Below are 14,631 nucleotides of genomic sequence, written 5' to 3'. Positions count from 1 at the left end.
GCACGACGACTAGCTCCTGAAAAGCTAAGGTTAGCGAAAAACGAACTCGATCACATGATGGACTTAGGAATCATACGACCGTCAAGTAGCCCATATGCATCTCCGTTGCACATGGTCCCTAAAAAGGACAGCAACGATTGGCGTCCAACTGGTGACTATCGGCGATTGAACGCGAAAACCATTCCCGATCGTTACCCGTTGCCTCACATTCACGATTTGACAGCTACCTTGAAAGGTACAACTGTCTTTTCGAAAATCGACTTGGTTAAAGCGTATAACCAAATCCCTATGGCTACTGACGACATACCGAAAACAGCTATCATAACTCCTTTCGGACTCTATGAATTTTTGCGAATGCCTTTCGGTCTAAGGAATGCTGCTCAAACATTCCAAAGATTCATAGACGACGTTTTTCGAGGTCTCAACTTCGTACACGCGTATGTTGATGACTGTCTAATCGCAAGTCCGGACAGAGAAACACATCTCAAGCATCTGGATCTTGTTTTCGAACGACTCCAAAAACATGGCATTACTGTAAACGTTCAGAAATGCCGATTCGGAACCGACTCGTTAGACTTTCTGGGACACACTATCGATGCTCAAGGCATTCGACCTCTTAGGACCAAAGTGGCGGCCATTCTGGATTACCCAGAACCGACCACCGTCAAGCAATTACGCACGTTCAACGGCCTCGTAAGTTTCTATAGACGTTTCATACCCAAATGCGCATTACTTATGAAACCTCTGACCGACCAACTTCGTGGAAATGCGAAATCCATTAATTTGGACGACACCGCACGAAAAGCATTCTCCACAGTTAAGGAACTGATTGCTAAAGCAACAATGCTCGCACATCAGGACACCCGAGCACCCATTAGCATCGCAGTAGACGCATCTGACTCAGCAATCGGAGGAGTCTCACAACAATGGGTTAACAACTCCTGGCAACCCTTGGCATTTTTCTCTAGAAGGTTGCTAGACACCGAATCGAGGTACAGCACATTCGGTACGGAACTCCTAGCTATGTATTGTGCTGTACGGCATTTCCAACACTACATCGAAGGTCGTGAATTCACTCTTTTCACGGACCATAAACCGCTCACTTTCTCGTTAAGCTCTCCTTCTGACAAGTACTCTCCCCGTGAGTCTCGACAACTGGACTACATTTCGCAGTTTACTTCAGATATTCAACACATCTCTGGAGCAAACAATGTAGTTGCAGACGCTTTATCTCGTATAACTTCCTTGAACAGTTTCCAAGGAATCGACCTTCTTAAACTCGCCGAGCTTCAAAAAGAAGACAGTGATCTTCAGCACGAGTTATCATCCACAACACTTAAACTACGCATCAAACAGATGGGAACAGGTAAAGAAACCTTACTTTGTGACACATCTACAGGTAGGGATCGCCCAATCGTGCCGAAACATTATCGACGCAATGTCTTCAACACATTGCACAAACTTTCGCATCCAGGTGTTCGTGCAACCATCAAGCTTATAGCAGAACGGTTTTGCTGGCCTGGAATGAATAAAGACGTGAGGGAATGGGCACGCTCCTGTGTAAGCTGCCAAAAATCTAAGGTTATCAGACACAATAAATGTCCCTTAGGCTCGTTTAAAACTCCCGATGCTCGTTTCGACCATGTCCATCTGGATTTGGTAGGACCTTTACCAGATTCAAATGGATACTCTTATCTCTTAACCTGCGTAGACCGTTTCACTCGATGGCCAGAAGCAGTACCTATCAAGGACATCACTGCTGAAACAGTGGCTCGCACCTTCGTCGAACGATGGGTAGCAAACTTTGGCTGCCCTTCAACCATCACTACAGACCGCGGACGTCAGTTTGAATCCGATCTTTTCCGTCGTCTGACCACACTTTTAGGAATCACTCGCTTCCGAACGACCGCCTACCATCCACAAGCAAACGGGTTGGTAGAACGTTTTCACCGACAACTGAAAGCTTCGCTATCAGCAGCAAACGTTTCACAGTGGACCGACGCTCTTCCACTCGTCTTACTAGGTATCCGCAATGCAGTGAAAGCTGACATTGGATACACTGCGGCTCAACTCGTTTATGGAACGACACTTCGACCTCCAGGAGAATTCGTGGATCCTTCATCCTCTTCAATGAACATGGATCTAACCTCCTACACGAACAGGCTAACAAACGCAATGCGTTCAGTTAAACCTGCTTCCACTCGACCTCAATCAACTGATGTTTTCGTTCAACCTGACTTACGATATAGTACACACGTTTTCGTTCGTCGAGACTCGCATCGACGACCATTCGAATCAGCATACGAAGGACCCTTCAAAGTTCTTCAACGTGAATCTAAGTACTATATAGTCGATAAGAACGGAACAAACGATAGCATCAGCATCGATCGCTTAAAAGCAGCGTATTTAGAAGGAAATCCTATCCACGTCGATTTTCCTTCGGTACAATCGAACGACACGACTCCGACACTTACAATACCTCATCCGACAACCAACACACACGATGATACTTCGACAGTATCCGAAAATAAACTTAAAACGACGCGTTCTGGAAGAAGGGTGAGATTTCCAGAACATTTAAACGACTATTGCACGTAAGGCACTTCTCGACATTTTATATTATTTTTTAAAAAAAAACAATTTTAATATGCTTATATATTTTTATTTCTATTTTAAAAAAAAACAAAAAAAACAATTTCTTTAATGCTATACGTGTTCATGAGTTTATTTTCCATTTTTTTCCGCCGACATTGTGTTTTTACGCACATACGAGTGTATTTCGACATGCACTTACATTTTCTTTTTTCTTTTCCAGGACGGCTGGAAAAGAACGATGACGTTTATGAGGATCCGAAATTTTCATTGTACATTTTCTTTTTTTGCTATGTTGTACCTCCGTCCCATATAGTAAGGAAAGACGACCAGACGCTGCTAAATTTAGTAAGCTATCAGAAGAGTGTTTACCAACGACAAACTCGTTGGGTTTAAACTTCTGGCTGGCCACGTCTTAGGGTCGTCACTGCCCCACTAGGGGGGAGTGATCTGTAGCGGTAAATAAATCCCCAAAATAAATAGCACTAAGTTTTCGACATTGGATGCTGACCATATGTTTTAGTGGACTCATCTAGCTGAAGGCGCTCGGTCAGGCATCCGCACCAGATCACGTGTGGTAACGCCGTGCTCAACATCAACCGCAATCGCTAGCCAGATTAGATCAGAGAATTCCGGTGTATTGGTCATCGCCAAATATACTCTTCCGATCTCCTCGACTCTGTCTTTTGATTTCTCTTGGTGGGAACGAAATATATTAGAAGGTGTTACTGGTAGAAGCGTTGTCAAACACTGAATACTTGTGACATCATCAGTGTGGTCCGGTCATGTAGACTTGATAATTCTGTATCACGTCTTCATTTTCTATCGAATAAACTAAGGTTATTTACTTTAAACAGGTTTGTACAAAGCTGTGTTTCGACTGTTAAAATATATCGATTAAGATGTCAAATCGTATAGGTTGGTCTGTCACATCGTGGGAAACCGGCTGCATTATAATGAGCCTATTCGTTTAGTAGCAGAAAATTCAACAATATCAAAAAGTACTTTTAAATGTAACTGCCACAGTCAATATGCGAACTTCTGATATCGTAGAATAGTTTAAACATGTAACTTCGATCAATTCGGAGTATCGTATATACATTTTTTTAATCTCGATTTCAAGTGACTGTTTATCGTTCGACATGGTTAACTCTGCTGACCACTGTTTATTCTGGTAACTTGCCAAATATGCGTTATTGGAGCTAACATTCTTCATCTAGGAAACTTAAAAGACCACACAGAGGGATTCAGCAAAAGTTTTTGCACACAGCAACTATCAAACACATATGAGAAGGAAATACTTGTACTCACTACAAACAAATGACAAACAGTTTACCGGAAAATCCTCGCTAGAAATATGCTATAAAACTGAATTATCTTAGTTGATTGATATTCGCTTTTAAAATTGATGTCAACGTGATAATGAGAACTCCAGAGCACTTTGAGTTGATAAACGTCACGGTTCGGATAAAGTAAAAAGTGACCTAAAATATGTACAGCAACATCAATAACATATGACCTGTTTCGCAACCGACAAAACTGACAGAAGTCAAAGTGAGAACTTGGGTAGTGAAATTGGTAATATATAATGACGTTGCGAGCGATGTATGCCTTACAACTGATGAATATAAATTAAAGAAATTGAATAACAATATTGTTACGCACAATGTGTCCGTGGAACCAATCAGATGTCACTGAGCCCTAGCAAAATCATCTGGCAGTTCAGTCCCTGTTTGTCGAACGGTTGGCCGATCCCTGTTAGGGTCAAGGACAACTAGCACGCATCAATTAATTGCACTCCACGAACTGACTCAAACGGTGGTGGTCTCAAATTCTTCCTTGTACCTACTTTCGCTAACACGTTTCCGTAACAACGTCTTTTGTGTTATACGGGTTTCGTAGCAGCAATAGTACCCTGATAAGTCGAGGGTGTAATTCAGGTTATGTGCTGAATGTGAGGAGTGACTTCAAAGCAAAGTGGTCCGTTGCACCATTCCCGTCTAACTCGAGTGGGCCCCCAATCATTCAACATAAATCATCTATGTTAGTGATCTACATGTCTCAAAAACAACGAAGAATTCAGTCCTAAAAAGGTTATGAATCTTATTAGATTCTTCTGTCTCTGTAATACACTAGTGATGAAAGTGAAAAGTAATGTTCTAATTGATTTACTTCATCCATTGTTTTACACATCATCACCTGGTAGCTTGCAGTACAGTAAGGTAAAATTCAGGTTATATGTTTTTAAAAAAAATATAAATTAGTGTCTGCTAAGTTCATTGAAAGTGGATGCAAATTACTCACATCCAAGCGACTAACGTGCTATCTCCATTCGTACATTTACTTGATTCGAACAAAACGAAAAGAGTTATCATCAATGTTTCGACAATATTTTCGTAGTATGTTCTTATGGTGTGTAATAGTTAGGAGTATTTGAATTATAGTATGAACTAAGAATCCCAGAAATAACGTAATCGGATCAAGAAAAACTCGATAATCACAAATGAATATACTGTATTTAGAATTCGAAATCAAGCACTCAGCAAGTACAAAGAGATCATCAGTTCATTCAAACACCACATCCGCCACAGCTTAAATTAGAGTTTAAGTGTTTGTAATTGATTCTACGTCTTCTTACGTTCATCCTGTGTCTGTTTCCGGGAATTGGGTAATCAACATGTCGGTTGTGTACTGAAACAGCTGCTACCTAGAATTTGAACCATAGACTTTTAGACTATCCTCCCCCACTAAATAATGTTGGATCTTTATACCCCCGATTTATGAAAAATGCGGCTTCATTTAAAGCATATTTCTTACACTGACTAGCAAACATGAGAAGTGACTTCGTGATGAGGATAAACAACAGTTAATATGGAATCATCTGAATTGTAATCAAAATCAAGCTCATTTAATACTCGTGCTTCACACTGAACAAGTCTCTCACAAAAAACAAATGCATTATGAGGACAAATAATATTTGATATGACATCAAGATTTGACTCTTCTGAAATAGTTTCCTCGAATTTAATACGTATGTCATTGCAGATCAAATGATCATTAGAAAAATCACCATCTATCAAAACTACATCAGGTTTTCGATCATGGCTACGTTCATTCAACATATTTTCCTCAGATTTGCAAAGAATTTCGTCAGAAATAAGTGAATCATTAGGAAAAACCATATTTGGTACAATAACATGAGAAATCTGATAAGTTGATTGATTAGAAACTGTTGTCTCGCAAAGATTATGAGTTCCACTTAATTCTGAACTGCTCTATGACTCCACGCTGTCTTTTAAAATCGTTGATAAGGATAAATGATCATTAGGAACACTGGACTTAATGGAATCAGAATTACGAGACTTAATATTCGTTACAGCAAGATGAACAGTAGTATTACAAACGGACTGAATGTGTCCAATATCACCACACTTAAAGCACTTAATTACGAGATTTACATGAATTAAAAGAGTGGAACCTCCCACAGGACAAGCATTGACAAAACTTGTGCCCATCTTCGTGAACTGCATCTCAACTCCCCAATGAATTATCTGCATAACCTTCAGTATGCGCTGCGTTGGGGTGACGTAATGTAGTAATTTTTTATATCCTTGTGAATCATTTTACGAAATCTCCCTTTACTGAAATCGAAATTTGTATACTTAACATAGTCTAGTAGTAGTTCCTTGAGAATTGTATAAGAAAGCGAAATGGGCTTTTCCAGTAAAGCCAGAGTTTTTAATAAGCTATATGCTTCTTTTCCGATGAATGTGAGGAAATGTACTACAATATTAACATCCTCATCATCTTCCTTGGCCATAGCCCAAATTTCGGAACTGTCAAAGTAATCCTCAAAGGCATCAAAACCTGAATGTATATCCAACAATTCCATCACAGGCTCCATTGCGACGCCAATGTAATAATTAGGAGTATTTGAATTATAGTATGAACTAAGAATCCCGGAAATCGCTGTGCAATTAGTGTATTGGTAAATAAATCTTCAAATGCGATAGCTCTGTAAGTATGCTAACCATATTAGATTTAATGAGTTCAATTAGCTGAAAGCACTCGGCAATGCATCCGCACCAGATTGCGAGGAGGAACTTCTGCAATCTTTAGCCAGTTTAGATCAGTCGTTTCTCGATATATTGATAGCCTATCAAATATATTTTCGAATCTCCTCGCTTCTGACTTTTGATCTCACTGGGTGGGCACGATTCATTTATGGAAGGTGTTACTGGTCGAAGTGTTGCCAAAGTGGAAATGCTTGTGGCGTCTTCAAGAGGACAGTTTGAAGCGTAAATATTCATAAACTTCTGGAAAGACGGATGACTCGCAAGTAATTCATGTACTCGGATTCATTGGTCGTAACAGTTAATCCCTTTGCAATCAAGCGAAGTATATTTAGGAATGCACAAATTCTCCATTCACTGATCACCATTTGTTCAGGTCGACTACTAGGATGTAGCAGTTGAATAAGTACATGATGAATTCAACCAAACAATGCTTACAAAAACACAGTTCAAGTTTGTGAACTTTGGTATACTTGAACTGAAACGAAAATGCAATCTTGAATGTGTACAAATACAATCTCTTTCAATAGTCATTTTATGTCATCTATATACAAATAATAAATAAAAATGTTCTCATCTCTATCTGTTAATCGTTATAATGAAGATGTCTTATCGTTATTTTTTGTGTAATTTTGTAAAATTTATAAGCTGGTTATCTGTTTTACAATCTCAGATTGAGTGTGGCTTTTTCATGGAGTTTATATGCTATAGAAACATCTTGAAAGTAGCCTAGCAACCAAGGTCAATGAAGATAGACAATCTCACTTAACACGTCACTCTGGCGGGAGTAAGATGTCGGAACTAAGTAGAGCAGAGAAAATAGCGGCTGCTAAGAAAAAGGTGTGCTTACTGACATACAACTATACTATTGCAGAATATTTTTATTTTGTTGGTTGGTTTTGACATTTCGATTTCTCTACGCAAAAATTTAATTGCAAGGCGTGTTCGGTCTAAGAAAAAATCGTGAGATCATCTATCCAAATTTAAGTAGCAGTTTTCCTGTGATATGTAGGTGTCCAGGCACTTTCAATACTGGGGATTTGTGTTTATTATGCGGGTACAGATCGCTAATGTGTTTGTTACCAAGTCAACGAAGGAATATCTGCGTATTGTTTTTATCAAAAAGTGTATAGTGTCATCATAAATCCGTTAAAATACTTATCCTGTGTTTTTTTCGTGATCATCTGTATCAGTCAAAATTACATTGTAATTAGGTGGTGGCTGAAATTAGATAATGCATAAAGTTACCGATTTTGAAGAAAACGGTTTGTTCTATCTGTCATTTTCCAATTGTTAGGTATTTGCGGCCCTGTTTGTAGGTTTATCAGCTCAATGTAAGAATTTGCTTTTAAGATCGTTATATGCTGAGTCATTTTGCTTTACATGAGATACGTCGATCTATGGTCAAACACTAACAACTTTACACATTTCCCAATTACGAAGGACGTTCCACAATATGATCCACTGTCATGCAGTGCACTAAACCTTCCATGTGATAGTTTTAAATACCTGATACCAAAAATTAGGTCTTTAACTCTCATCTTTCGACACATCTGTTCAAAACGTCGGAATAAATTGCAGTTGTGTCACTAGGCCTTACTATCATTTAAATGGAGTCAAACTAGCTTTGTAATTCGTTGTTTTCAGTGGTCTCATGTCGTACATAGCGGGAACTCAAGTTTCTCTGAATAGTGCTTTCTATTTATAGTACTAATAAAGCCATATTGTGTTGCGTTTACTGTCGTAAAATAAAAGTGGTTTAGACACTCAGATGTTTCTCACTTCAATATATGACATTGTATTAAGTTTCAAACTTAACGTAGGCAGAAAGCATAAATTCTCCTAATTGGATGTAACAGGTATTTTTGGTTTATTTCATATCAGATATAAGATTTATATAACGTAAATATGCCAATGGGGGTTTCGTGGGATTGATAGATCATCGTGTTTAGATTTCTTGAGAACTATTATCAAGCTTCTCCTACTCACACATGCATGATACATCTGCTTTCCGAGACAGTTTTTAATTCTGAACCTCGAACAACTACAATTTCAAATTGACATTATCTTCTCACTTTTACGTGGTAGATGAACTACACATACGCTAATATTATGAATTGATTTTTTGCCCTACATCACATTTTTTCCTATACATCTTTTTTAATAGCTAAGAGAATTCCAAGCTTCCAAGGCTAACAAACAGTCAAATGAATCATATGTCAACCAAACCCATGGTTCCAGCGTTCCGGGGACTGGGGGCTATCGAGTAAGTAATGGGAAAGGTTTTAATTCAGACCGTGATTTGTTTCTAAAGATCAGTTACTGGAAAGCTTTAGAGTTGAGATGCATATCTTCTAAGGCTCACTGAGAAATAGTTATCTTCGGCTTCAATGTATTTCATCATCCTATGTAAATGTACACCCATCAATTCACTTGTACAGTTGACCTTTTCATATCTAATTCCCATTTACAAATGTGTAGCTACACCTGTTATCATTCGTAGACGAATGGATAAAATTGTTTTTACAATAGGTAAACTTCGTAGAAATCAGACAAGGCTCTAAACCTTTGGTTTCAAGTTTGAAACTTTGTCGCAGGTAGCTTAAGCAACTTGGTTAACAAAATCAACTTTGGGTATGGTTTTCAACTAACTGATGGTATTTTATACTTGGCCCTGTGTCTCGTTTTCAGTTAGTTTGTTGTCATATAGCGTTGATATATTGGATAAAACTAGATGAAGCCTAAAAATAATTTCTATGTGAAATGTTTAGTAACTTTTAGCTTCTGCATAAAGTTATTAAGTTCGCTAAGTTGTACATCTAAGGTCATTAATTATAGTTTATGTCTTAAATATCTTTTTTGAGTTATTATTTATCCTAAATACTACCTTGACTCGTTTGATTTTTCTTTTCCAGACCAACATTTTATCGCAACAAGAAGATAATCACTGCATGTAAGCATTTTTCGGTACTCATTTGTTTAGGTGCATAACTTTCCAAAATTGGTCATACTAGCATGTGCGCCGGTACTAATTAAACATTTATATCCTGTACAATAAACTATACCATATAGAATACATAATTCATCCTTTTAACTCGGTGTCTAGCATCAATCTGCGGTGTATGTATGTAAAACAAACTGATTGAATTTTCAAAAATTATCCCATCTAAACCAGTAAAACCTTATGTAAAACTGAATGAGTAAATGGAGGAACTATTTTCATACAAAGGTAAAGAAACTGTGGTTAATATTGTATGAATCTCTCCCTATATGTACTAGTATGTGTGACATGCATAAATCGCACAACCTATTCATACTACCCCATATACTGATTGCGAATTGATCATATTTTGTTTAATTCGAATAACTACTGATTGACTCTTTCACTATATGTATGAATTCGGTTTCTACAGATTACCCGTTGATAATTGTCAGTCCATTCAACTTGAGCAGAAGCAAAAATATCAACACGGATTTAATTTATCAAATGTAAATATCAATGAAAATTATGCGAATGCTTCAATATATCAACCACAATCCCCATCGAGTGTGACAGTACCACAGAATAATGATAATGCAGTTATATCACTTGCTGACTATTTTAATAATTCTACTCATTATTACCATCCCCCACCGCTTCAATCTCTTCCTAATAATAATACTAATGATAATCATTCCGTTTCTTATAGTGAAAATGGTCAATGTGTTTTACATGACTTGACAGTTCATTCGAATCTCACTGATAAACATCAGTTTGTTGTTTCGTCTCCTACCTCATTGTCATCTGCATTTGAAATACCTAATAGGAATGCAAATCAAACTGTACCAATGACTGACAATACAGAGTACCTCAGTTATCCTATGTATAACAATAATAATAACGATAATAATAGTAATATACCTGTTAATATCGAATTTGGCAAGCAGCAGAGCGAATCGAATTCTAACGATTCCACTGTTTTTCCAACATCATATTATCATCTTTCTTCTGAGTCTGCTGCCATTCATAATGTAAATAATTCTAATCAAGAAAATAATACACTTGTACAGTTATCTTATCCACAATATGATGGTGATGAAGAAGAGAAAGAAGTGGTGAACGATATGTAAGTTGTGTGTTTTCCGTTTTTTTTCTCCGGTTTTACATTTTCTGGTCCAGTTGGCTTGATATTCCATTTACCAGGTTCAGATTAATTTTCCTGGTTTTGAACCACACTGATTGTATGGAGCCTCTAAGTTACCGTGCCACATTTCCAGGCTAGTTGCATCATATTGATCAACATTTTTCTTTTCCTTGCTGTAAACAAATATATATGGCGACTACAACAGTTGATTTTCATTCACTTGGTTGCAGTTCGAACCCTGGCTGATCTGCTTAGTTTTGAGCACCCGAGTAGTGTCAATGCCACCACTTACGGGAAAAATGTAACACGAAGCCAAATATACCTGGTTTACCTAATAAATGCGCAAATTACGGTCATGTAAACTTTTTAAATAAAGAAATTCGAGGTACATTAAAATTATCTCACAAATATTTCGCGTCTGTTGTTATTATACTTATCCTGTCTCCATTTCGGTCAATTAAAACATTCCTAGGAATCCTCAAAAATCATCCTCTCCAACAATTGTTCTGCATTTTTGCACTTCCGTATCGCATCAGTGCAATCTCTACCCAACCGTTTTGGATTGTACAGACAAAGAGGAATCATAGAATGCTATGTGTAAGGGCTAGAAATCTTTATCTATGGTAGTGGAGTTATGCACCAGCAACTCGCGGCGAATCATTTTTGAATTTCCAGCTATATATTCGCCTATTTATTTAATAGATCTTGTAGATATGAAGAAAGTGCACCTCATTAAATAGTTGTTGAATAGAGATTAATCACCAAAGTCATCCTGACTGAATGTCGTGACCTTTTAGATATAATGGGACCGTTTGTTTGTTTAATGATGTCCATACGTAACAACAAAAAATAACGCAGTTTCTTTACGTGTTGGCCACATACGATATATGGGTTTTTCGTTTATTAGGTTCAATTGACTGTTGTGTTATTTTAGAATAAGGGAATCCTTTAACTTGGACTTCACCACTGTTGTTTACTGTTTAAACGAAAAACAGAACATGACGAAACAGTTGTACATTATTCTTAGTTTCTCAATAATTGATGGTTGTTGCTGTTTGATAACTTACAATTTATCAGTATGGTTCCCAATAAAATATTAAGATTAAGAAACTATAATTGTTGATACAGGCGTTACGACGGTCTTCGATACTATTTATTTAAACACATATTTGTACAAGGAGGCACCAAATATATATGCGCCACACAAATCATTAGTCTTTCAGATTAAATGTACTGGGTTATTGTTTTAAGTTGTGAAATTTTAATAAAAGACATAAAATACCTACCTGAATCAATAATGGTCAGCTTAGAATTTATTGTTAATTATTCATTGGGATTTAACCGAATCAATAAAAACAATATTGTATCAGATAATATATGTTAGTGTTTGATGTGATCCATTTTCTTTGTCCGTACTCTGACGAAGCTTAATATCTTGTATTTAAGTTTGTACAAACTCAAATGTTTAAAGCATATTTGATCATGCATCCAATGTCCCATAGCATTAAGAACCCCAGTATAGACCCGAGTTCGATACAAGAAGTTTTCTTGAATGATGTTTATTTTTATTAATTCCCAAGTGTTTGAAGCTTCCCGTTGTTGATATTAAGCACTATATCATGGTCAGTCTCTTTTGGCATATGTAAAGCGCATATATGAAGCACCACAAATCACTAGGCCTTATATAACGTACCCCGGAGTTTTAAAGATGGTGGTCGACTTCCGGTTAGAGAACTGACCAACTTATTTTCAAACTTTTGGCAGTTAGAGTGTTCCAACATCCCGGAATGAGACGATAGTCCCTATTTTTAAAAGGGTTTATTTCACCCATGGAACAACTATCGGAGAATAAGTCAACTTCCGATTACGTTCAAACGATTGACTTCGGTCATACTTAAGATTGTTCAAAACCGGTGAAAGACCGATTCGTGAGGAGTAAGGTGATTTTCACTTCGATCATATCTTCACTCTCCAACTACTAGAACATTATCATACTTATTGCCGGCCAGGAGTTATTATGTTTTTGATGTCAAGTCTGTTTTCAATTTGTTGGACAATATTGTTCTCTGGGATCGTTGAAGAAGGATGTACCTGAGAAGTTTATTGACATCTTGAATGGCTTGAAAACAAACATTTCAGTCAGAGTGAGGGCATACAACCACCTCTCCATTGTTCCGTTCAACAATGAGGTCAGATGGGGTTACCTAACCTCTCCATTTCTCTTCAATTTTGCCATTGACTACATTCTAGAAACAGTTTTGACTGAATTAGGTGATGGTGGTGTGAATTTGTTATCTGTAGAAAAACTTTTCGACCCTGAGTATGTGGGTGATCTCGTTTTACGTTGCAATGATGCTCGAGACAACCAACCCACACTTAATAAGTTGGCGATGACTATTCGTAGGTTTACCATGTCAGTCAGTCAGCTACAACGTAGGACCAGGCACATTTATGCATCGGTCCAAGTTGCCATACCTCATTAACACAACAAGATGGATACCGGATTCATAAAAGTAGTTAATTCAGAGGTGGTAATATATAAAAGAAAGATTTTGGTGGTGTTTTGTTCTCTGAGCTGGATGGTTTGGTCGTGGAGCTTTCATCGTTCTTCTGAACGACATCATCAGCACAAACTTCAGACTTCTATCTGAAGTTTGTGCTGATGATGTCGTTCAGAAGAACGATGAAAGCTCCACGACCAAACCATCCAGCTCAGAGAACAAAACACCACCAAAATCATCCACCTGAGCTACAAATCTTCTCCACCATCTCAAAAGAAAGATTGCAATAAGGATATAGTACAGGAAGAAAGAATTAGTTCGTAGAAAGATATGAAGCAATTTTAATCTCTTAGTTTAAGGGAAGATAGAGAGTGTATACACCTACGCCATTGTGATCGATTCTGAGCCATGTCACCAAGAGTCTCCAACCATTGGTTACGACAGTCACGCGGACCCTAACCAAGTAGTCTGCATCTACCAACATGGCTCAGACTAGTAGTGACTTCAAGCACTGATGCCACGTTTTAGTTTGGCCGCCTCTAACTTTCTTCCAACCATCCCAAACGCCGGTTAGCATTGCACGTCGTGGTAATCGGTGTTCGGGCATACGTAACACGTGGCCCAACTATCTCAGTCGACGAAGATTCACAACCTCATCGACTGATTTACCATCCTTCCTTAATACCCTGCGTCTAACCTCACTATTACTTACCCGGTGATCCCAGCAGATGCCAGCAATATTTCTAAGGCATCTGTGGTCAAATACTAATAGCTTACGAGTGTCTTCTACTCTTAATGGCCATGTTTCGCTGCCGTAAATTAAAACAGAACGGACTGCCGCGCAGTATACTCGTCCTTTTATTGATAGACGGATATCTCGCCTTCGCCATAGGTGACGTAAGTTGGCAAAAGATAAACGAGCTTTTCAAATCCATGCTGAGATTTCGTCGGACACCAACCCATTAGGGCTGATCAGACTTCCAAGATAAGTGAAGTTGTCAACGCGTTCGACTACTTCACTCCCTATCCTTAGTTCAGGTGTTGATGCAGACCAGTCCTGAAGCAACAACTTGCATTTAGAGGGAGAGAAGCGCATTCCAAATATTCTGGCATTGTTGCTCAGTGCTACCAAAAGACTCTGAATTTTATCAGCGTCTTCACCAAACAGGACTATGTCATCTGCGTATTCTAAGTCGATAAGTGGACCTCCTGGAAGGAGGTCAATACCCGAGAATTCAGTCGACGAGAATGTTATTTCCATCAGTAGGTCTATGATGAAGTTAAACGAAAATGGAGATAATGGACAGTCTTGACGGACACCACTTGAGGTTGCAAAACCAG

The 14,631-nt window shown here is 38.1% G+C and overlaps 1 protein-coding gene across 3 annotated transcripts in view; it reads left to right on the top strand.

Annotated features, from left to right (window-relative positions):
* The first annotated feature begins 7,395 nt into the window (after window positions 1–7,395).
* Window positions 7,396–14,631, top strand: part of GOLGA2_1 (Golgin sub A member 2) — a 35,847-nt gene continuing 28,611 nt past the window's right edge. For 2 of the 3 annotated variants that reach the window (XM_051209474.1, XM_051209473.1), the window contains exons 1-4: window positions 7,396–7,505; window positions 8,833–8,931; window positions 9,581–9,618; window positions 10,079–10,771. In XM_051209474.1, coding sequence (XP_051073070.1) covers window positions 7,458–7,505; window positions 8,833–8,931; window positions 9,581–9,618; window positions 10,079–10,771 — 878 coding nt within the window. In that variant the 5' untranslated portion in view covers window positions 7,396–7,457. Of the gene's footprint in view, window positions 7,506–8,832; window positions 8,932–9,580; window positions 9,619–9,648; window positions 13,322–14,631 lie in introns of those variants that run through there. The other variant, XM_051209475.1, reaches the window with a different exon arrangement.

Source organism: Schistosoma haematobium, chromosome 1 (genome assembly GCF_000699445.3).
Source record: "Schistosoma haematobium chromosome 1, whole genome shotgun sequence".
Taxonomy (NCBI): domain Eukaryota; kingdom Metazoa; phylum Platyhelminthes; class Trematoda; order Strigeidida; family Schistosomatidae; genus Schistosoma; species Schistosoma haematobium.
This window is presented reverse-complemented; position numbering and strand designations above follow the sequence as displayed.